The sequence below is a fragment of the Sciurus carolinensis genome, chromosome 9 (assembly GCF_902686445.1).
Source record: "Sciurus carolinensis chromosome 9, mSciCar1.2, whole genome shotgun sequence".
NCBI classification, from domain to species: Eukaryota; Metazoa; Chordata; class Mammalia; order Rodentia; family Sciuridae; genus Sciurus; species Sciurus carolinensis.
The window spans coordinates 111285766-111309616 of record NC_062221.1 but is presented as its reverse complement, the minus strand read 5'-3'; the positions used below and the strand labels follow the sequence as shown (position 1 = coordinate 111309616).

General features: G+C 34.2%; 1 protein-coding gene across 13 annotated transcripts in view; it reads left to right on the top strand.

Annotated features, from left to right (window-relative positions):
• Positions 1 to 23851, top strand: part of Robo2 (roundabout guidance receptor 2) — a 1215662-nt gene that overhangs the window by 1040428 nt on the left and 151383 nt on the right. For all 13 annotated transcript variants that reach the window (XM_047564678.1, XM_047564674.1, XM_047564667.1 and 10 more), the window contains exons 3-4: positions 12671 to 12828; positions 15856 to 15976. In XM_047564678.1, coding sequence (XP_047420634.1) covers positions 12671 to 12828; positions 15856 to 15976 — 279 coding nt within the window. The remainder of the gene's footprint in view (positions 1 to 12670; positions 12829 to 15855; positions 15977 to 23851) is intronic.

Here is a 23851-nt window from a genome sequence, read left to right as displayed (position 1 = left end):
TCTATACCTATACATGGAACTTCCTAATAAGAATGCACAATAATTAACTATATGCAGTTTATTTAATGACAAGAACTAAAATTCTTCATTCATTTTTTTTTTCAATAAGTATTCACTGTGCATCTCTTAAGTGCCAAGGATACCATCCCAGACTCTGTGGATAAGACAGTAAAAATGTTGAATCAAGCTCATATTTTTATAGATTCCTGCATTCATAGATCCAGTTTGCATCTGTATGTGCACTGGTAGTAGGCTGGGGGGAATCTAAGGGATTTGATGTGTGTGATCTGGCCACTTCTTTAAAGTGGGTATTTATAAAAGAGGGAAACTGAAGAAGGGACATATAAAATGAGATTTGACTAGCAAGAAAAGGAGAAATGTTGGAAGTCTGGAGGGCACAATATTTCATAGGTGGACTGAACTGAAGAAAGATGACCTAAAGAAATAATTGTCTTGACGAAGAAGGGAAGGGTCAGTGAGGATGGGGGCGAATGGAGCAGGAGTTACAGCTATTATAAGGTACCTTGTAGGCCAGAGTGAGAATTTTTATTTTATTTTATATATAATAGGGAAGTTTTGGGGATTTTTATACAGAAGTATGACTACATTTGTTTTATAATTTTAAAATGCTCACTCTGCTGTGTGCAAAATTGTAGTGACAAGAAATAAGAGTCAAGCTAGATTGTTAGGAGTCAACAACAATAAAACATAAGATGATGGTGGACAGTGACAGGAAGGGAGGGAGGTATAGATAAGACGATGGATACATTTCACAGTTAGTGACTTACTAACAGTGAAGCTAGTGTAGGTGTGTGTGTCGACTTGCAACAGAAATGGAAGAAAAATAATCATTCCTTCAACTCTTTGTATATGATGCAACCACATGCAAAAGGAAGGGGAGATTAAGGAGATGAAAAGTTTTGTGACAAAATCAAGATGTTAAATTCAAGATGTTCCAATGGCAATGTCACACAGGCAGGTGTGTGAAAGACTCACATTCCAGGAAGACTCAGGGGGACTACATTTTGGGGCCATGATATGGAGGAGGAACTGGAAAAGGTTAACTGGGAAGAATGTATAGCAGGGACATTCCATTTCTAACAAAATACACAGATGAGTAATGGCTGGTGGGAAGAAAATTAGGAGAGCATTCAAGAAGACAAAGAAATGTTCACTTAAAGTAGGTATAGTTTATGCAGTGCTTTAGTGTTAATGGTTTTATCATAAAGGATTGGGGAGGGGAATACAAAAAATCATATGTAATGACTCTCAGCAAATACTTATTGAGGATTTATATGGCTAAAATACTATGAAGAAAAAAAAATCAAATAATAGAACCATATTAGAAATACAATTTCCAACAGGTTTCATTGCCACCCCACTTGAATTTTCCAAGGTACTGAAATATTTTGCTGTAAAGGCAATTAATTACAATACTTGATTAAGCCATTCAAAATTGTATAGAAATCCTATTCCAATACAAATTTAAAGTTAGTATTATTTCAAATGATTTTCTATTTCTAATAACCATCATTTCTAATATGCATCACTTTTTCTAATCGAGAGAACAACATCAAATAATGTCATTTAACTTACCTGGACATAGTCTTTTACCTCACTTTTAAAATAAAAATTAATGAATGTTTTATGTATTCAAACTGTAGGAACATCAAAGAAAATGCATTGAAATTCTTGTAAGGTTCAGCAAGGTTTCTCACATTTTCTCTAAGGAGAACTCCATAAAAAACTTTTAAATGTTAGTAAGTTTTTACTTTTTAAAGGAGGAATGATAGAATTCTCTTAATTCATGCATTTGAGGTGGGCTTATAGACTTGTGATATATTCTTTCAGAGAAATAAAGAAATTTTTTTATAAATAAATGATATTTGGGAGTTTTACAATGTGTATTGACTTTAAGTATGTGCGATAGCTTTAAACCTCTCTTTGCTGCAGCAAATTTTCTGCTACTTGCTCCTTCCTTGAAACCTGCTCACTGCTTATACTATCCTCTATTGTGACACTTAAGACACAGGTCTAGATCACAGCATCTCATATTATGAACCTTTATGTCTCTGATACCTGGCTCACAGTAGACCTTCTGTTACTGTTAAATGAAGACACAACCTCCAAACTAAAGTTTATAAATTTATATTTTATTTTAAAAATAATTTATCAAGCTGTGTATTTTGTTCAGCCTTAAGGTATTTTATTGAAATTTGCATCCACAGCATCACTCTTCCATAAAATTGCAGTTCATATACTGCATACTCTTTCAAGAAACCACATTTGTATGCCTTCTTCACAACTCATCCGGCGGAATCTAATTTGGACAGATAGTATTGTTCAAAAACACTTTTGGGCAATATATTTTCTATTGAATTTGTGATTTGTTAAATATGCATATTAATAAGTAGTTAATACATTTGTAGGATTTAAAAATCAAGAGCATAAAGGAGATATAGTGAATTTTTCAACTCCTGCCCCTCATTTCTCAATATTTTTATTTCTGCAATGATGTTATGGTTTAATTATGAGATATCCCCCAGAAACCCACATGTGAGACAATGCAAGAAGGTTTGGAGGAGAAATGATTAGGCTATAGCTTTAACCTCATCACTAAATTAATCCCTGATGGGGTTAGCTGAGTGGTAACTGGAGGCAGGTGGTGTGTGGCTGAAGAAGGTGGTTCACTGGGGAGTGACTATGGGGTATAAAGTTTGTATCTGACAAGTGGAGACCTCTCTCTCTGCTTCCTGATCATCATGTGATCTGCTTCCCTACTCCTCACTGTTCCACCATGATGTTCTGCCTCACCTGGAGACCTGAGAAATGGAGACTGCTCTCTATGGACTGAGACTTGAAACCTTGAGCTCTCAAATAAGTGTTTCTTGCTCTACAGTTGTGCTGGTTGGGTCTTTTAGTCACAGCAGGGAAAAAGCTGACTAAAACAAAAGACATTTGTTATTATTAGTTTCTTCTGTGTTTTTCTGGAGATGGTTTTATGTATGTGCAAGCACATTCCAGAATGTTTGCTTTCTTCTTACAATGAATTAAAGCATACAGTGCATATTCCCAACCCAGATCTGAAGTTCACTCCTCTAGAAAGTCTTTCTTTTAAAAAAGGTTTCCTTGGACTTTATGGCATTTTCAGTATACTTGTTCTCAGACACTTCTTTCTAGTTGTGATTCTGGGTTATATAAGGTAACTTTTCTAAATCTTTTAGCACTTTGAGGGAAAGGTCTCTGCTTGAAATACCTTACATTCTTAAAATATGTAGTGCCTTCAATCAACAAAATGTTCAGTGCATCCTTATTACATAAAAACAAAGTGAATAATTAAAAGAAAAAATGTTTTTGTTACCTTTTGTTCTGAGTAGTTACAATTAGATCTGGCTAAAAAGAGAATAATGACGATATGACTAATTTGGTATCAATTAAGCAAAGCAAAATTACATGTCACATTAAAATTTTTTTTAAATGAGCATGATGGAACTTATTGGGTGAAACTATTAAAATTGTATTGTCCTACTAATACTTTATGATAGAAATAATCACCTCTAAAATATTTGACATAAAATCATATTATTATATGTAAAGCCCAACTCTTGTGATAATCATTTATAGGAATTATCATTAGCAGTTGCTTAATATTTGACAGTCATATCTGGGTGGTCCTGGGAAATCCAGAGTAGGTGTGCACTTATCATTTTCTACAATGCTATGTGGTCTCTCCTTTTAAAATCTCTATAATCCCACCTTTGATCCCACAATCATATTATTCAACCAATAATGACTGATAGTGCTTCCTTTGACTTTAGACATGTCCAGTTTTGAGGATAAAATATATGGTTATCCAACTCATAAGTCACATTGAAGATTTCTATTTCAGAAGGAATGCACAGATTTTTTTCCAGCTCCTTGGGATATCAGAAGGGTAATAACATATTTGAGAGTACACTATTTATTTTCCAGTCTTTAGAGGGAGTGAGGCAAAATGGTTAATATTTTGGTGCATGAAAATGGCCAATATTAAAGATTAAGGTTCTTTGTGAATATTAATAGTTTGGCATTATGAATTGCTTTGATTGGTCAAAACAATGGAGAATTGCTAGGTTTCCTGGTACATCATACTTACCAGGTTTTAGTCTAGGAGACTGAGCCTCTGACCTGCGGCTGGTCAAGGTTGGCTCCAATGTAAATCAGAGAGAAGGAGGGATATTCTTTTTAAACCATTATATGTAAGAGAATTTCTTTATAATTTCTCATAAAACATAAGATTCAGTTAAAGCATAGAAAAAATTTTAAGTATCAAATTACTTTTGAGGAGAACACATATACACTGAATTTTCATTAAAGGACCTCAGTATCACTTTAGTCTTAAAATGTATTTGATATATGTTATTTAATATCAGTTTATTTCATAGAGTGTATGGAAAACCTGGGGGTGAGATGGAGAATTGTGTTTTTCATAGGTAAACAAAAGTTGTCAAACACTTTGTTTTCCATTCACTGTCAATTGTATACTATGAGTTTTCTGAAGTAATTTAAATTCAGTCTTTCATATTTGCATTCATAAAAAGTGCTTTGATATGCTCCCTGATTCACCTTCTCCTGCTTAGCTGTCAAACATGGTGATGCTTTTGAAGATTTATGGTGGATGAGTAATGAGAATGCTGAATATAAACTGCAGCATTCAGAAATCATTTGTTGCCAAAAGGAAGGAGGCTTACTAGAGCTTTGGGATAAGGTGGGAGGTGATAGAGCTTTTTTTAACTAGCCAATTTAAAAATAAGCATGCTGCATCCTGGATTAGGAAATACTTCAAGCATTTTGTTATATAGTAATCACATAGAACACTACCTGAAGAATACATCAAACTGTATCCATTCCAGGAAAATTCATTGACAGTGCAGAGTAATGCCCACATTTTGGGATGTGGACATATACAAATTGGAATACTGAAAAACCCAGACGTGTGGGACTTGATTTTTTTTAAATTCAAATTTCAAGTGTTGTCTAGTGAAGTTAGCCTTTGGTCCATGTTCTGTGTAAAAGAGGAAAATAAACAGTGCACACTCAAATTGGTCATTTTCAAGTTCAAGGATTAGGGTGAGATTCCTGAGTACCTTCTATATCAGACAGGCCTTTAGTAGTTAAGGTTACAAAATGTATCGGAAAACAATGGAATAATGGAAATTGTCAATTCAGCAGAATCAAGTTGAAAACCCAAAGAGGCATTATATTATGTCTCTCCTTTATTCAGAGATTTGTTGCATTTTAGGTACAGAGAAAAAAGATGAAGCAACAGTAGTTTCAAAGTAACTAGCATTCTTGACAAGGGAAGTTGACCTTGACCTTCTTCTCCTTCCAACCCTCATTTCATCAGCAGGGGTGAGATTACTTTGAGACCCTGCCAATAGGTAATAAATAACACATAAATTCCAGGACACCCTTGCACTATAGGGTGCCCTAATGTGTAATAATCCTTAGACTATTGAGTTTATAACTCATGACATCTGGCAGTTAGTTGGCATTGTAATTCATGTTGATCATGCACATCAAAATACACCATGGGAGAGAAATATCAGAGTAATAATGCTTTGATACTAGGAGAGGTAGGAATGACAGGAAGATGCCGCTAAGACAATGTACCTCTGTGAACTGTGCAATGTTGGGATGCTATAAAAACTAATGTCTTCAGATAAGAACTAACAAGGTGGGAGGAGAGCAGTAAACTATTGGGATCCAGAATAAAGCAGCACATTAATATTTACTTGGTAGCGTTCCTCATTTTCTTTATGCAAATTGACAGGTGAAGTTATAAGGGAGTAATGAATCCTGAAGATTGAATTTAAATGTTTACGTATGTACATTTTAAGTTTAAAGATATACTTAAATAGGTTTAATTGAAATTTCATATATATGAATGATTTTTGATCCTTTCAAATTTTGTTTTCTTTTTTCAAATCGTGAGGAATAAATGAGGGGTGCAGATTGGAGAGAAATAACCATTTTTCAGAGAATGCTTTCTACAAGCACCTGTACCAAGCCTTCCTGATACTTCATAGCTTGGCTACTTTACTGGAGACTTGAGGCTCATGGGATATGAACCAGATTGAAAAACTAGAAGCAGACAGATGGTTGTTTATAATTATCCTGTAAATGTAAATCCTATAAAATCAATGTGCTTGTTTATTATTTATTTACTTACATATTTATTTATCTAGTAGTATCAATACTCAGATCCAAAGAAAATAAGAGGCAGTAATGTAAAATTCTAATAATCTGATATTCTCTTCCTGTTACCATACACAGCAATAGTATTAAATGCGGTTTGTCTTTAAAGCTAGCCTATGCTGTTCTGACTTTTAAATTAAAAGTGTTCTATTTTCTACTCTCCAGAGTTAAAAGCATGTTTGTGACCAAGACTGGACTTAGTACAGAATATTTGGGGGCATGGAGAGAAGTTTTTGTTTTACAGTGGAGGAAAGCATTACCTTAAGGGTGTTTAGCTTAATATTATGGTTAAACACCATGGTCTTTTCACACACTAGAATTGGGCACAATCTTTAACTTCAGTCTATTCCTTTGCAATTTCTGTGACCCTGGAGACATCAGTCTCACGTGAACACTTTTGGAGATGCTGGCTCTTTAAGAGAGAGAGAGGAAAAAAGAGGAATGATTAAACATTAATTAGCCTCAATCCACAACTTCCTCATAAGCTAATGGATGGGGTATGCAGATCCCTGTCAAATATCAAATGTTAGACTTTGCCAAAAATAGGACTTGCAAGTGTTGAAGATATGCCAAATGCTGGCTCCTTCACTGCAAAGCAAAGGAAATGATTGCCAGAGACAGGCCTGGAGTCTGCCGTGGTCAGATGTCACCAGTTTGCAGTGCCACATGTGATCCAAGAGTTTATGAATGATCTCAACACTTGGTCTCTAAGGAGAACATATGCATTACAGAGGTTACGGATACAAATTACAGAGAGCACAATGTTGCCATGCAATTTCTAAGAATCCTTCAGCAACTTTTAAACATTAATGGAAAACATGAAGGAAGACTTGGCACTCTTAGCAGGACTTCAAATTATACTGTGGGTGAGGACAGAACAAGGCTAAAAAAAGCATTCGAGAATAAAGACTTGGCTAAGAAACTCGGAGCTGGCCATTCCTCTTGCGTGAATTGTGTGTTTGTGTATTTTATTCCCTGCAGAATACCAGGCTTCATAAAATGCTGTGACTTGAAAATGAGCAAGTCACAGGGCATTCTTGTTTATTCAACATGCTCCAATTCATACCACTGGCTTATCTGGATCATTTGTGGAGTGAATTTGCTTATACAGGGAGTTTTAGTGGAGGTGGGGGTTGAGAGCTTCTCATTTTGGAATTGCCAGCATGCAGCAGGGGTGCCAGAGCGTCAGCTTGCACAGCAGTAGCAGGAAGTATCCCCTCTGAGTTCTTTCTTTCCTATTCCACTTCTTTGCAGAAGAAACCACTTCTGACTCGTTCCCCAAATATCAGATCATATAGGCCATTTAGCTGGTTACTGACCAGTTTGTTCTGGTCATATTTTGTTCGATTAAATCAATTATAATGAAGTGGTTTCTGTGAATGGCAATTCTCCCTAACATTTATTTGAAGTTTAAGTCAATAAAAGCTCACAAAAATATCGAATTACTGTGCTGTATCAGTGGGGTATTTTCACTTGGAAGGGAAAACTTAATTTAGACTGTCTGCAATATGAAAGAGAAGCTAACTAGAAAGTCCAGAGTTAGCACAGTTTTTGGAGTTAAATTGTCCATTTGTATTACCAAGAACCCAGATTATTTTAGCTCATGATGTAGTGTACATAAGCTCTCTTTCATCCTGAAATGGAGCTCCCAGTATGACAGCTAAAAATAGCCACATAGTCCAGGAGAAGATGGGGTGCTTTCCTCACAAGTAGAATGGAAGTCTTGAGATTCATGCTGTTTGGGATTACAACTGAGCATTCTCTGTACTAGTGCTGGTGTTGGTAGAACTGAGGAAATAATGTGAACATGTTCCTTTTGGCTTATTATAATACTTATTATTTCATAGCATAATTTATGCTACCTGTTTTGGTGGTTGTACAGAAATCTACAGTTTCCTTGTTTCCAGATTGCTTTCTGAACTTCTTGAACTGACTATTATTTCAGAGCATGAAGGTAGTCAAGGCAAGTATTCTATCCTTTAACTCCTACCAACTGAAATAGTTATTCATGAATGACGTTTTAAAATTAAATCAAAAAAATTGTGGTCCAGATCATATAACATGAAGGTACTGTGGTATAATTCTTGAAGAGGAGTTTATCAATTTTGTCAACCAATGAAGAAGGACTTCACTAACTCTTCTGCTGTCCCTCAAGATGGGAGCCTTTGGGAAAGTTATCTAGTTTGGTATAAGTGTATAAAGAAAAAAAAATTCAGATGAGTGAGTCAGAGGCTAACACCCAAGTTTTAATATATGTTGAGAAAAGAATAATCAAAATTAGGAACACAAACAAGAAGCAGGGAAATATTTTCAGGCAGAAAGATCATCACAAGCCAATGATAATTAGTTGTTCCTCTATTTACTTATGGCATAAACATTACAAATATGCCTGTGATGACCTGGAAATATAAGCAGGAACCCAATTCTAAACAACCTATGAAGTCACATTAGAAATAGAATTTTATCCTCAGAGGCATTTAAAAGTATGAGAAAAGAATTGATATGATCATATTTTCATTCTAGCAAGCTCATAATAGCTTCAATGAAGAATTTAAAAGGAAAATCAGAGAAGAAAAGGTTAAACAGGATATTCAAGGAAGGTATAAGAACATTCTGAACTAGCACAGTGGGAACATTATAAGTGGAAGCAGATGAAGTTACAAATCAGTTTAGCCTGATTATCTGCAGAGTGTAGTGTCAGACACTGGGTTTAAACCTAATATACTTACCTATAATAAGTAGTGTTCAAATGCCCTACTCACATCCAGGGTGGTGTGTTTGGCACATAGTGTGTGCCCAACAAATTTTAGTTATAATTGTGGGGCAGTTATTTTAAACACAGATCAAAAGTGTCTTTTGGTGTCCCTGCTATTTGATCCAAAAATTAACTTAAATAAAATTCTAGGAACTGGTTATGCCACTTAGTGGTAGTGTATCAAGGCTCTTGGTTCTGTCCTCAGCACCCAGAAAACATTTCTTCTTAAAAACCAGCACATAATTTCATGTATTATCTATATGCAATACTGAAAGTCCCCATGTATCCTGATTGTCAGGATTTACTGAAAGTTTGCACTAATAAAGTGAATCAGGCACCAGATGAGTCTATACTTGGGCCTCACGTTCAGTTCTCCTGAGAAATCTGGATATGACTAGGCCAGGAGCTCCCACAGTTTTTATGCACACACACAAATTCTGTTTGGAAGGAGCCTTGTGTTCCTGTCCTCACAGTGGCCTTTGGTTTTCTGTGCTCCTAGTCATGCTCATCATTATCATACCTTTATAGATTACCTTTCTCACGACCAATTTAGTTCGTTTAAAGTGGTTTTCTTTATCTGATGCTATGTATAAATACTTTTATCAATAGCGTTTTTACCCTTTGCTTTTCTATTGACTTCACTGGGAAGCCGATGTACACTCTAGTATTTCAGAAGCTTATTCTCCTTAATGTTATTTTCAATTTATTTTAATAAACTAAAAAGGAAATGTCTGAGTAATGATTTGCCTTAACTGAGGTTAAAAAGTAAAATCCAGAAAAGTATTGATTCAGGCCAGAGGAAGCCTTGGTGAGTAAAAGAATGTGGGACTATGAGGATGTAGGCGTCAGACGAGTAAGATCAAACATCACAAGTAGACATAAAGCCTTTTTTCAGGTATTATTTTTTAAATTATTATTTTAGGGTATTATTTTATGGCTCATAAATTTTCTATTGCCTTATATAAATTTCCACAACACTTGGTATCAACTTGAGTTTTCAGAGTATACTAGACTGAGGATCTCAGTTTCTGACTGGCTGTTGGCTACCCTGGGATACTTTCCAAGTGTGCCTCTCCATTGGGCCACATGACATCTTGCAAGATCAGAGGAAGTATCTGAGAGAAGAGAGAGAGACAAAGAGAGAGAGCTATAAAGAGGAAAGTCACAATTATTTATAATCGAATCTCTGTAGTGATGCCCTTTCACTGCAGTTTTCTCTTAAAAATGGCATTTGATCGAGAAAGAAGAAACAAAATATACCTGACAACTTAGCAAGAATGAAATGGTATCACTAGGCACAAATGAATTAGCTGAATTATATACAAACCCCAAAGAGCATATTACAAGTTGAAGAGGGTACAGTACCAATTATATCATTATCTCACCCTACTCTCTGAGTGAATAGTCTGAAAGCCTAAAATTACAGTCAATGTTAGATTTCTTGGCTTCATGTGCAAATTGGAGTAATTTTCCTTTTTTTTTTTTTTTTGGTGAATGCATAAACACATGTTATATTGTTTAAGACTAGCAGTCCTTATAGTTTGTTATGATGTTTTTCTTCATTTTATTCCCCGTGTTAAAGGGCTTATTATTATTTTTTTTTAATGTGGATTGTTGCATATCAGTACAACACTGCACCTTTGAATGATTTGCAATGGTCATGAGAATCATTCGATCAAAGGCTTTTTGGCATGGTGTTTGTTGGGAGACCAGTGCAGGAGAAGGCTCTTCAACTGGCCAGATGTGTCATTTTCAACCAGATTGAGGGTCTGCCAAAACACCATTTGTTACCAGTACCGGATATTATAGGGGGGCCCATCACTCTGTTACCATATTTTTGCACTTCTTAACATTGAATAAATAGGCAGCTGTTCTGTATTTAGAATATAAATTAGTCACCAGCTTGCTCTCCCTGGAGGATATACCTGCAAGAGAGAACCACACATTGTTAACCCCTTTTTACCACTTGCACGAATGTCACCCTTAATTGCACACTTCCCTCAACTCATTCAGTAGCAAACTTATGCATATCAATCACACCTTTCTTGCCCATTAGTCAAAATGTGCATGCAGTTCACAGTGCTAAAATGGAACATATTTCCTTAACAGTGAAAGCAGTAAATTAATCAGTTGATAAGCTGACTGAACAATTTGTGCTGAATTCTTTCCTAGTGTTGCTTCAATAGGAAACATGGTTCTCTAATCTCCTAAAGGGGCATGACTTCATTAAGTTGGAAAACCATTTTAAAGGATATGTGGGAAGAGACAGAACAGAAAAGCCCTAAAAGTCACTTGATTGCCTCTCTAGAGCTGTTTTCAGGATAGAGATTTTTATTTATTTGGAGATGACAATTAACTTACAGACTTGGCACAACAAAGAAACCGAGTGCTGAAGAGGGTCTCATTACAGGACAGGGAAGGTGGTTGGTTTGACCTAATCCCCATTTGCAGCAGATAATTTACATAACAGGCAAAAACAAGTTGCCTGATGCTGATTTCAGACAGTATATACACACACACACACACACAACACACACATATACTTATAGATGTGTGCATAAATGTGTTTATCTTTTTGTATATATAATATGCAATAACCCTGGTATGTCCTTATATATGTGTATACATAATAAAGACTTGTTTTACCCTTAAATACTTTAAAACTGAATTACTCAGCACTGGAATATCAAAGAACAGGAAAAATGAAGGCAGTTAGGAAAGGCGGAGACAATTGGAATATATGGTACATTAGTTGGTCTCAACTTTGCTTTTGAATGTGTTCAAAAACAGTCCTAGCCCTTATTTATCAAATAAATATAGGTTGCTACAATCTGATAGGCCAAGTCACTTCTGCAGGTTTTTCATCTTGCCAGCAGCTGAAGAGCACAGGCTCATAGATAGGTGACATTTGGAAAGCCATGCGTGCCAGATTTTTTGAGGTTACAATGGAGGTCCAACCTGCTGTTCTCCTTAATAAAAGGAGGGAAATTCAGACTGGCAAAACTGCTACAAGGGATATCTCTGCCCTGAATGTCACGCTGCCCAGATGTCACTCTGCAGGTGGAGATGCAAAGAGCATGAAAACGGAGCCTTGTGTATGTGGGTGCTAGAGCGTTGCAAGGGTGAACAATGGGTCTGTCTTCTAAAGTGTAATGAGGACAGTGTGCACCTTGTCCATATTCATGTCATGAGAAAGGACTTTCTCAAAGAGTCTCACCCCATTTCCCCTCAGAGGATGACACACATGCTCACAAACCACTTACACATGCATTGCTCCAGGTTTTGGAACATCTTTGACGTTTACTTTAATATCTTTATTATGTATGTGTATGGCTTTTTCTTCATAGAAATTAGACTCATGCCACATGAGATTTTCTGTAACTTGCTTTTTGTAATTAAATCTTAAGACTTTATCACATATTTCTCATATAATTGTCCTTAGAATAATCTCAGTTTTGAGCTTGGTTTTTAGAGCAAAAACATATGACCATATAGTCAGTCGTTCCTCTCTTGATGAGCATTTAAGTTGACTCTAGAATATTTTAAGATGAGCATGACTGTGTTTTCAGTAAATATTCAGAATTTTTCTTTTTTATTAGAACAAGCTGTTACCTTTTGTAAGAGAAAACTAAAGTTACTGTCATTGAATTTTCTTTTACTGTAATTGTTTCTCTGCAGTGTTGCGAGATGATTTCCGGCAAAACCCCACAGATGTTGTAGTGGCAGCTGGAGAGCCTGCAATCCTGGAGTGCCAACCTCCCCGGGGACACCCAGAACCCACCATCTACTGGAAAAAAGACAAAGTTCGAATTGATGACAAGGAAGACAGAATAAGTGTGAGTTAAATTAGAATGACAACCTAGACAGATGGAAATTCACATCTAAAAATGAATGTATTTTATTGTTTTTAATTTATTGTTAATAACATTGTACTTAATTACTATCATTTATGCCGTATTCAAAAGACTTAAAAGTCTTAAATTGGGGAATGAGAGCACAAAAAGATACAAGTTTTAGAAATCAAGTATACATTAATAATTGTTCAATCTGAATATGTAAATGTTTTTTTGCAGTATGCTATTGATGTCTTAGCTCTTCAATATCTTCTATTCATTATTTACATTTTAACATGTGTTAGTGAGTGTTAGAGTGATAACCATAAACCATTGAACTTAGTACAATTTCTCATTTTGTACTATTTTCAAAATTATAAGAGGAAATAATCTGAGGTGATGAACATCTCATTTATTCCACTTTTTCAAATTAAATATTTGTAACAGCAAAGTTTTAAAAATGAGTTAGTTTTAAAGCAAATTTAAAATATATAAATAAAAACAAAAATAACTGATTTTGGAGTTTAGTTCATGTAAGTTGATTACCAGATTCAACAGTTGATTAAGATTCAAATGCTTTTACATAAAGGTATAGAACAAAGGGAATTAATATATACAAATTTAATAGTTCATGTTTTTGTAGAATCCACTTACTATTTATATGAAAAAATTTATAAGTGAGAACCAGTCCACTGAAATAGAATATAATTCCTCTGATGTCATTTAGTAATATTTAGTTGTAAGAACTGAGAGTAAAGGCATTTTATTTAAAATAATTTTTCATTTGCCTGAAGAAGTGTGGTATTTCAACCAACTGTTCATAAAATTTGCAAGGCACACTGGCATATACTTATAATCCCAGTGACTCAGAAATCTGAGGCAAGAGGATCAGAAGTTTGAGGCCAACCTCAGCAACTTAGTGAGACTATCTGGAAAAATAAAAAAAAACATAAAGAAGTCTGAAGCTTGATAGTAGGGTACCCCTGGTTCACTGCCCCATACCACAAGGTAAATAAATAAATGAATAAATATAAATAAATTAATAAATAGTCAGGTACGGTGACCCATACCTGAAATCCTAGCAGCTCAGGAGACTGAGGCAGGAGGATCTCGAGTTCAAAGCCAGCCTCAGCATTTCAGGGAGGCCCTAAGCAACTCAGTAAGACCCTGTCTCACAACAAAAAACATAAAAAATAAATAAAAAGGGCTGGGGATATGGCTCAGTGGTTAAGTGCTCCTGGGTTCAAGCCCTGGTATGAAAAAATTAAAAGGTATTTGTTGTCTTTAAAAATATATTTATTGTGAATGAAAATTTCTTGTATGTACACATGGAAATTACATCACAACACAGAAGTAAAAGAGATCAAAATATGTAGTGGAATATTTCTGGTCTTATCATTAACATTATGAGAATCTACATTGCCAAAGAGAATTTGGTTCTCAATGGTCTGGATTTGAGTATCAAACTTTTGAAAATGTGCTTTTGCTCTGTAACAAATCACCATGAAATTTGTGACTTATAAAAACTATTTTATTTAGACCGTGACTCTGTGAAAACTGATAGTCCTGATCAAAGTTAGCATGGTTGGTCTCTGCCAGACTTTCTCATCTTTCCATGACCTGTTTAAAGGTGAACAGGAAGCTGAAATAATCTAGGATGATCTTACTCGGCTCTGGAAATTAGCTGACTTTCGGTTAGAACCTCACTTCTTCTTTTCTTGGTCTCTAATTTTCTAGAAGACTAGCTCAGCTTGGTTCCATGGTCTTAGGGTTCCAATTGTAGCAAGAGAAGGAAAGTCCCAATGTGCAGAAAACTTTTTTAAAAAAATTATTATTTTTTTAATTTTTTATAGACTGCATTTTAATTCATTGTCATGCTAAGTGAAATAAGCCAATCCCAAAAGAATCAAAGGCCAAATATTTTCCCTTATAAGTGGATGATGATATATAATGGGGGTCTGGGTTCGGGGGAGGAGAGAAGAGCAAGCAACTTTTTTTCTGGTGAAGCATTTGCTTCAGTTTCACTGGTGAAGTAAAGTCATATTGCCAAGTTCTGTTTCAAGGGAAAGTGAAAAGGCCTTCATGACCATTTTTATAGCCTCCCATTATGACATACAATTTCCAATGAATAAACCTACATGAGTTTTGTTTACCAATGAAAAATCTAAAATAATGGAAGAAATCAACATGTTCTTATTTCCATAAGAACCCATAATCACATAAATTTAAGATTGTTGAATTATATTCATACAAAAAAAGGGGAAATGGGAAAAAAGATATAACAATACACTTACTAAAATTCTAACTCTGAATTAATGTTCTCTTAGCAGCCATTTTATTATTATTGTATTTTTTTCAGTCAACACATTTTTCTCTTTAAGAATATTTAGAGAGCACTAATAGATGTAAATAGTTTATATCAATTCTTACATATCATTTTACGTTTTATTTTTGCCAACCTACCCTTCATCCAAAAATTATTTCTTAAGTAAAATTAAGATGCAAAGATGATTAATGCTAATAATTGAAATATAAGGTTCACTAGGGAACTGATTTTCACTATTTAGTTTATCAGTATATCCCAAATACCTAGAACCCTGCCCAGTCCTTTTAAGTACTCGATAAATACTTGATGAATCCTTTTAAATCAGCTAGATTTTATTATATTATCCAAAACAGATATCTCATATTATTTTTTGATGACAAATGACAACAGCAATTCATCAGCAGCATCTCAGTGTGAAAACAAATCCCTGGGGATTTCGTGGGGACAGTCACAAGATGCAAAATATGACCAGGCAAGACAGAGAAAGACTGTTTCAAAGACATGTTCTCTAGGAAGAAAATATAGAGACTTATACTAAAGTTGAATTGAGAAATAAAATGAGCATATGCCAAAATAGTGAGAGAGTTTTGGGTCTAAGATGCAGCTATTTTCTTTTGAAAGCTAATGTGCTTAAGTATTCAAAACTATTAACGTCCTTTTCTTTCCTTTCCTGTTTCTTTTCCTTTTTATTGATATTTTTACAGATTCGTGGTGGGAAACTGATGATATCCAATACCAGAAAAAGTGATGCAGGAATGTACACCTGTGTTGGCACCAATATGGTGGGAGAAAGAGACAGTGATCCAGCAGAGCTGACTGTCTTTGGTAAAACTCTTAAATTCTAAATTGCTATTTATAATCTACATTTCCTTTGTTTAAAAATATTTTGCTAACTCTAAACCCAAGCCATATATGAATAACTACTCATCACTTATGATATTCAATAACTGGAATTGTCTTTTTTCTTTTTTGTCTTCTTAGTGAAAATTTTGATGTCTAAACTTTTTTTTGAAGCATTAATTTATCAACTTTATTCTTAGAACATATTGATTTTTTTTCTTTTATCAAAATGAAGATTTGTTGTTTCTCAAAATCTATTTGAGCTATTACATCCCCTGAAGTTTATTACTTATCTACTTTGAAGCATTTATCAGGTATCAGGTGAATACAGGTAGGTGTGCAAATATATATATATATATATATATATATATACACACACACATATATATGTACATATATATATATTTGCATATATATTTGCATATAAATCAGGTGTATGTATATATACACATATGTTTATATGCATTTATGCACATAGATGCACACAGATATATATAGTTTATGTGTGTATATAACTGTACCTTAATAAAAATTTTTACTGCTTGCAGATACTATGGGATTTTTATAAAGTACAAGAGATTGTGATTTTAAAATTGCTTTTCTGTACCAGTTAAATAACACCCTGATTTTATGCACAATATGATAAAATCTCTATTTGTGGTTGTCACTCTAGGACATGCACAAGTACAGCATCAAAGTCCTACATGGGTTCCTAGAGAAACTTCTTTTGCTCTTGTGCGGAGCTTTCTGTGGTAGAATGAGCATGTCGTGATGGAAAGAGACATATTGCCGTTTCTATTACAGTTCAAGAGTTAAGGTTGTGCTTTATGAATATGTACCAGAGTGCAGGCCTCTCTTTTCAATCACTCTGAGTACTGAGTAATCTCTGATAATATTCCCTGTGGATACTAGGCAGCTTGGAATCCCAAATGACAAAGCCAGGAGAAATCCCATAATTCATTAAAGGAATTGAATAGGAAAAATAAAATGTTCCAAGTATGCATGTAAATTTCTGTCACGCAGAGCTCAGACAAGTATCAGTTTGCCCCTAGATTTTATGCAGTCATCTCTGTAAGAGTTTCAAACGTGCTTCTCTCTATAATGAATAAAATACAGTTTTGCCTGATAAGATATGAAATTAGTGGTCACTGAACATTAGCACTGAAAACCCACAAGGAGAGCTCTTCTATTTAAAGAAACACTCACTGCTATTTTTCTGTAACTACCACAAGCTTTGGGATAGAAAAACACTGCATTATAGCATCACTGACTGCATTCAGAAGGAAATTAAGAGGGTTTAATGTCATTACCCAAGCAATTAGACTTACCAGTAATGTGCCTATATTATGAAATATTTACCCTACTTTCCCTAAAGACATGATGAGAACTGCAAGAGATCCTTAAACATGTCAAGAGTTATGGGGCAACTTCTAAATTATTTTGAAAATAGCTATCAACCAAAGAGATTGAATTTGTCCTGAGGCAGTTCCTCTGGAAGAATTGATTTAGGAACCTGAGAAACGTTTATCTGATGGTGTAAACTAGTCAAACTAACCTGAGGGCTTATAAGTACAATATTATGTTGAGGCAAAAGCTAAAATTCCAATTTTGATAAGAAAACAACATCCAAACTCAGAAAAAAAAAATGGCAACACAGAAATGATAGTCCAAACCAAGGACAAGTATTGTGCAAGAGGCTCTTCCTGAACTTTGACTCCCTCTTCCCAGAGAACATGAAATAAATGGTGTGCTACTCATGATGAGGCCTTCTTTATCTCATTCTGCTGCTTTTACATCCAGGGCATGATTTCTAGTAAACCTCATTATATTTCATCATTGTTAAATATTATCACTTCTGAACTACTGTTTATACACCTGACTACATTTCACACTCTACCTTCTCAACATTATTTTTAGATAACAGCAATTCCACTTGAAACTGGCTACCATAACCACTCTGTAGTTATAGCTGCTTTTAACTGTCTTTCAAACTCCATCTTTAAGATACGTTATACAGATTTTTGGTTGTTTAAGAAATATAATTCACTTACAATTGGCAAGGAGCACAAAGAAAGGAATAAAGGGTATTTTCCTATACAATGACCACTTTTTGAGATATATTGCCAGAAAAAAAGATTTCTCCAATCTTCAGGCATTTTGATTTTTCAGAAAATAGACTTAGAAGTATTATAGTTTGAAATTTTAAATTATTTTTTAAAAATGCTCTTTGGACAACATCATGATCAGTGTATCCTAATTTTCAAAAGGTTATTCTACCATACTTCATGAAAAAGTCATGATATTTGTCTTTTGCAATATTTGCTGTTCATAAAATTCTAGCTAAATGGATACTGTCAATTCTAAAAATTAGAATTTTATGTCATGGTCTAAAATAACACTTAAAATCTATGGCATAGTCTGGACACCAATACAAAGAACACTCTTCAGGAATTTTACCTATGTTGAGTCCTAAAGATCCTGAAGGCAGAGAAATGAAAGTCAAAGTATATCATTAAATTTCTAAGCCTGGATAGATTTCAGATATCTGCTCTCCAAAATTGAACTGTTATTCACAAAATAACCCAAAATAACATGAAATTTTCCAAATAATTTTTGAATGTTTATCAAAGCAATGTATGAAAATAGATTGTATGCATAACAATTCTAACATAAGTCATAAGTATTGCAAACCATAATGAAATACAGAAATATCTTCTCACATAAGTTCCCCAACACACACACACACACACACACACACACACACACACACGCTCTTCAACTTGAATATTTCTGCAATTCTATTTTCTTCTTTCTCTGGAATTTATTTCTGTATGTCTAAACATATACTTATTATTTATTGATTTGTTAATCACCTACTTTATTTTACTTTCTATTTCAGAAGATGATAATTTGGCCACTTACATCTTCTTCCCCTTCTCGTTTCCAGTTTGTTTTTCCCCCGACTTTTCAGTGTACTCACTAAAGAAATATTAGTTATATTAATAGTCAAAATTTGAGCTATTATATCCTTGTAAATATTTTGAACTGCAAGCTCTGTATTACACTCATAATCACATTTATCTTCCTGTACTGTACCTGTTCTTTTGAATTAATAATAAATCAATTTTTTCCATAATTATGTCTGTCTACTCCTATCATAAACTCTTGATATCTCTAATAGAAATTCAAAAATATTCTAAATTCTATTTTTCACAGTACAGTGATTAAATGTCCTCCTCAATATGTCCTTCCTGGGGGGAACCAGGCCTCCTTTCCAATCTGACTGGTCTGGACAGCATTTAGGTATGTCCCACAAACTTCATCCTGATTTTGTCTTGCTTTTCTTTGATGCTGGATCCTGCATTTTCTCCTGTGTCTTTACTGAGTAGTTCCTCTAAGTCAAAAATGTTCTTTCTTGCTTTCTGCTTCACCGGAGCCTGGAGCACATTTCACACCAAAATGCTGTTAATCTCTCTAGAACTTAAGATGCAGAATTGTATTGTAAAGCTTTTTTTGTTGTTCAGAATATTGATGTTGTCACTCCAATATAATTTAACTTCCTATGTTGTTCTTGAGAAGTCCAATGAGATTCTGATTGCTTTATTTTTGTATGTAATTACTTTTCTTTTTCTTTTTTCTTTTGTTTCTCTTTCCAACAGAAAGTGCTGTCTCCTTATCTCAGTGTTCAGACACATTTCAATCTTGTGCCTTGGTTTGGAACTATTTTTTTTTTTCCTAGTTTATACTCTTGGTAAGCAATCTCAATCAAATGTAAAATCTCTTCCTCAAACAAAATGAAAATGTTTCTCTTTTCTATTAATTTCTCTGTCAAACATGTATTTATTAAATAAATGTTAAACCTACTATGTCTTTCTTTTCTCTATTTTTTCCTATTGATATATCCTGTTCTTGTTTCATGTGTTTTAACCTCTCTTGTTTCACACAATTTTAATAACACTGTTTTGAAGTAGTTTTTCATGACGTTTTCCTGCCTTTATTTCTTCTTAGTTTCTTTCTGCCTGCCCTCTCTTGCATTGTTTATTATATATATTTTTTTAAATACTGAAAACTTTTTTCAAATAGCATGTGTTTTATTGAGATTCATTCATATTTAATTGCTGTCCACTAAAAATTCTATGCTGTATGAAAATACTGACGTACAGCTGATGATTTTCACTGTAGGATGCCCAGGTTCTGGTGTAGCCATTTCACTGGGAATGAGGACAGAGATTGGGGTTGGTGATGATTTTCTGTAATGGTGTAAGGTAACTTTTGATGGACTGAGAGGAGTTGAAAGTAAAGACAAAATTATGAAGAAAGAGCTCAAACAAAACCATAAGAAATACATTTTGTTTATATTCTGTGACTTTCATGTAAGAATTCAGAACATAAGGTGTTATTAAAATCCAGCATGATTGTTAGGAACAATATAGTTCCTCTTGAGTACATTTCTCAAGTATCTACCATGTGCTAAACCCTGTCTAAGTGCTTAAATATAGTGATGCATAGACAATGCCTCTGCTCTCAGGCTGACTCTCATATCATGTTGTCAGCACTAATATGAAACTTTGCCTCTAAAATATGGTGAGAGAGGCATTTTATTTCCTCCAAGAACATTTACCTATGTTGGGCTTTGCTTCTAGGGTGATTTCCCTCAGATAAAGGAAATTCTTGGCAGAAAGAAATGAATGTAGCCAGGATTTACTTAATCATATTCAGGTGGCCTGATCATTATCCTCCAATGTTTTTTTGGAAGGGCACATTAATCACATTCAGTGGCTATAAAACCCACTCTCCCCTCCTACATGCCCAGTTAAGTAAAAAGATTTCTACTGGGCCAGATGTCTGATTTCCTCGTTTAATAGACACTGCAGCGTGGCAGGTCTTGCTCAGGCAGCTAAAGTCAAGGCAAGGTTTACAAGCAGTGGTTAGTTCTAATGTCCTTTTATTGCATAGTTTTCTTCTTACAGGACTTAAAGAACTCTACCCATGTAATTATTGCCACAACACTACTGCTAAAATGTCAAGCAAAGTTTATTTTTAAATTGCTAAGGTTATCCTAGAAAGAGCGGCCATGGCATGGCCATTGGCAACTATACAACCATTTTTAATGACTGCAGACTGTTATAACAAAATGTGTCACCTGGGTACTTAATTTTCTTCATTGTAGCATATAAAGGAAGCTTAAAGTGATATTGTGCAATTGAGTTTCAAACTTATGGTATTTTGTGCTAAATTGAGTATTTTGCTTTCCTAAAACTATTGATGTAACTACAATGAGAATTGGCGGTTGATTTTATTATAGCTACATATAAAGTTGGATTTTCCAGTATGCTAATTTAGAACATAAATTGACAGGACTACTTGAGAGCTGTGCTCTACAGGGTAACACACTGGCAAACAACACAATTGTCTCAAGAGAGATTAACCTTGTAAGCAAGTTATGCAGGTGATTCAAATCGTTAATCTCACAGAAAAAAAAAATGTTAATTGCATTGGCAAAGACATTGCCTGTGATCATGCTGCAGTTATATAATTAGGGATAAACCCATTCAGAAGAACTCTAACCTAATTGATAAATAGTAAGCAAATAGCCCTGGAGATTTCTCCCTGATTTTCAATATGTAGTTAGACATAAGGTGATACCATGGAAAAAACAGTGACCTGGTTTTTGACATGTCTTAAAATTAAGCGGCCTTGTTGTTCAATAGATCAAGATTTTCATACATATTTATTCTAATTATACAGAGGTTCATAGTATAATCTCTTTGGACATTAACAGGTATTGAGTGGGCTCACTTATCAACTAACTAGATTGTTCTGTTATCTTATTTTGGGAAACTTTGTAGCTTTTAATTTATATGTAGATGATTTTGATACAAAAGAGGCAAACAAAGAGACTTCTTTGTTACTTTTACAACCTGTGTCTGAAAGGGGCTTAGTTTGCTTTGGCTTGTAACACTAGCCACTACAAATGCAAGGCTTCTAGCAACATATTTCCACTGTACAAATTCTTTAATCTTTAATACTCATTTTTTGTCCAGATCTCATATTTCCTGGAAATAAAGCATAATTAAGGAAATTGAAAAGCAATTCTTACAAAAAAATTTCCTTGGATTTAAAAAATATATATATATATATTAATATTATAATAATATATATATTATATAAATATATAAATATTATAATATATATATATATTATATAAATATATATATATTTTTTGTCAAACCTACAGTTTTAAAATACTGTTTTCTGCACACAGTGATAAAATTGCAAAGCAGAAGGTGAGTTTATAATTAATATAAGACAATATGAATACTGAATAATATAATTTAGAGATATTTGTAGGAGAGGGTGATATGGAAATTCTTAGAATAATGCTTTAAAACTTGTGAGCAAACGCCAGTGTATCAGTACATTCCTTTTATTTTGTTGGAAGACGTAACCAAAGATAGTCCAGTGTAAAACTCGTCTTGATGTGTCATGTGCATGCAAGTGATTTCATCTTAGTTATCTTGGCATCCATCCTTTTTCCTATCAACTGAATTGCATTTTATACCATGAGCCAAAATCAGGCTTCCAAAACTCCTGTACCAGATACCCTCCCGTGGTTATCCAGTTGCTAAGCAACTGGACTCTGCTTGAGGGCAGAAGGAAAGAGAGAAGGATCAACCTGAAGTTCTCCATCCTGCTGCGCTCATCAGAACAGCAGCAGGGGATCCTGCATCTTGCTTCTTCTTGAAACTATAAATCAGGTGCTTCCCTTATAATACAATGGAGCTTAGAACACATAAGATAATCGAAAAATCCTTAAGGGTCCTGGAGGAAGAGACCACTTAGCTTTGTGGCACCTCTAAAGTAAAGTTTGCTCCTCAGATTAATAATATATTGCAATGTTGTGTTTGATACATGTTAAAGGAGGCACACAAAATCTTTGCCTGGAAAAACATTATATTTTAATGGAAATAGTTTCATGTGCTGTCTCACAATTTATTTTATACACAGCATAATGTTGTGATAATATTCCATATTAGATAGACAACTTTACGCTTCCAATGACTTAATAGACTTTCAATATATGAATTTACCATAATTTTTCCTAAAGTTCCTCATGCTCCATTACCACTAACATTGCAGCAATCCTATTTATTTCTTGTTTTATTTGCAGTTATCAATTATCAAAGTTATTGTTCTGTATTTTTATAAATTGCAAAATGTACACAGGTAATGGTTCTATCGGTTCCTCTTCAACATGCATAATTTCTCTTACTGATTATTAATATTGCCAAGTCCCTCTTATTCCTATCTTTAATGAACATGACTTTAGCATCTTAATTTTTAAAACATCTAATTTAATTTATGAAAATTCTTTATCAAATCTTAAGATGGTTCTTTTGATTCCTGCTTTAAATATTTTATATCCAAGGATTACATATACAGATATTTTATTTTTTATTTTCCTTTCAAGGACTTCCTTTATCTTATTAATTCAGAATTATTTTGAATTCAAATGGCACAAACCTTAATGGCTTGAGTATAAGAAGTCTATTTTTCCTCTTACTTTTTTTTTTTTTTTTTTTTTTTTATGGTGCTGGGGATTGAACCCTGGACCTCATGCTTGTGAGGCAAGCACTCTGCCAACAGAGCTATCTCCCAGTCCCATCATACTTACTACTTTATATACACTTACACAACTGTACCCACATTTTACCTACCAATATGTTCAATATTGTTAAATGGACAGTTAAGAATCTTTCTGGACCTTTCTTTTTCATCCTTCATACCTGATTGATTACCCAGTTTTGAACCTCTTCAGTGTATCCCTTTTTCAATATCTCCAGAATCACTGTGTCGGTT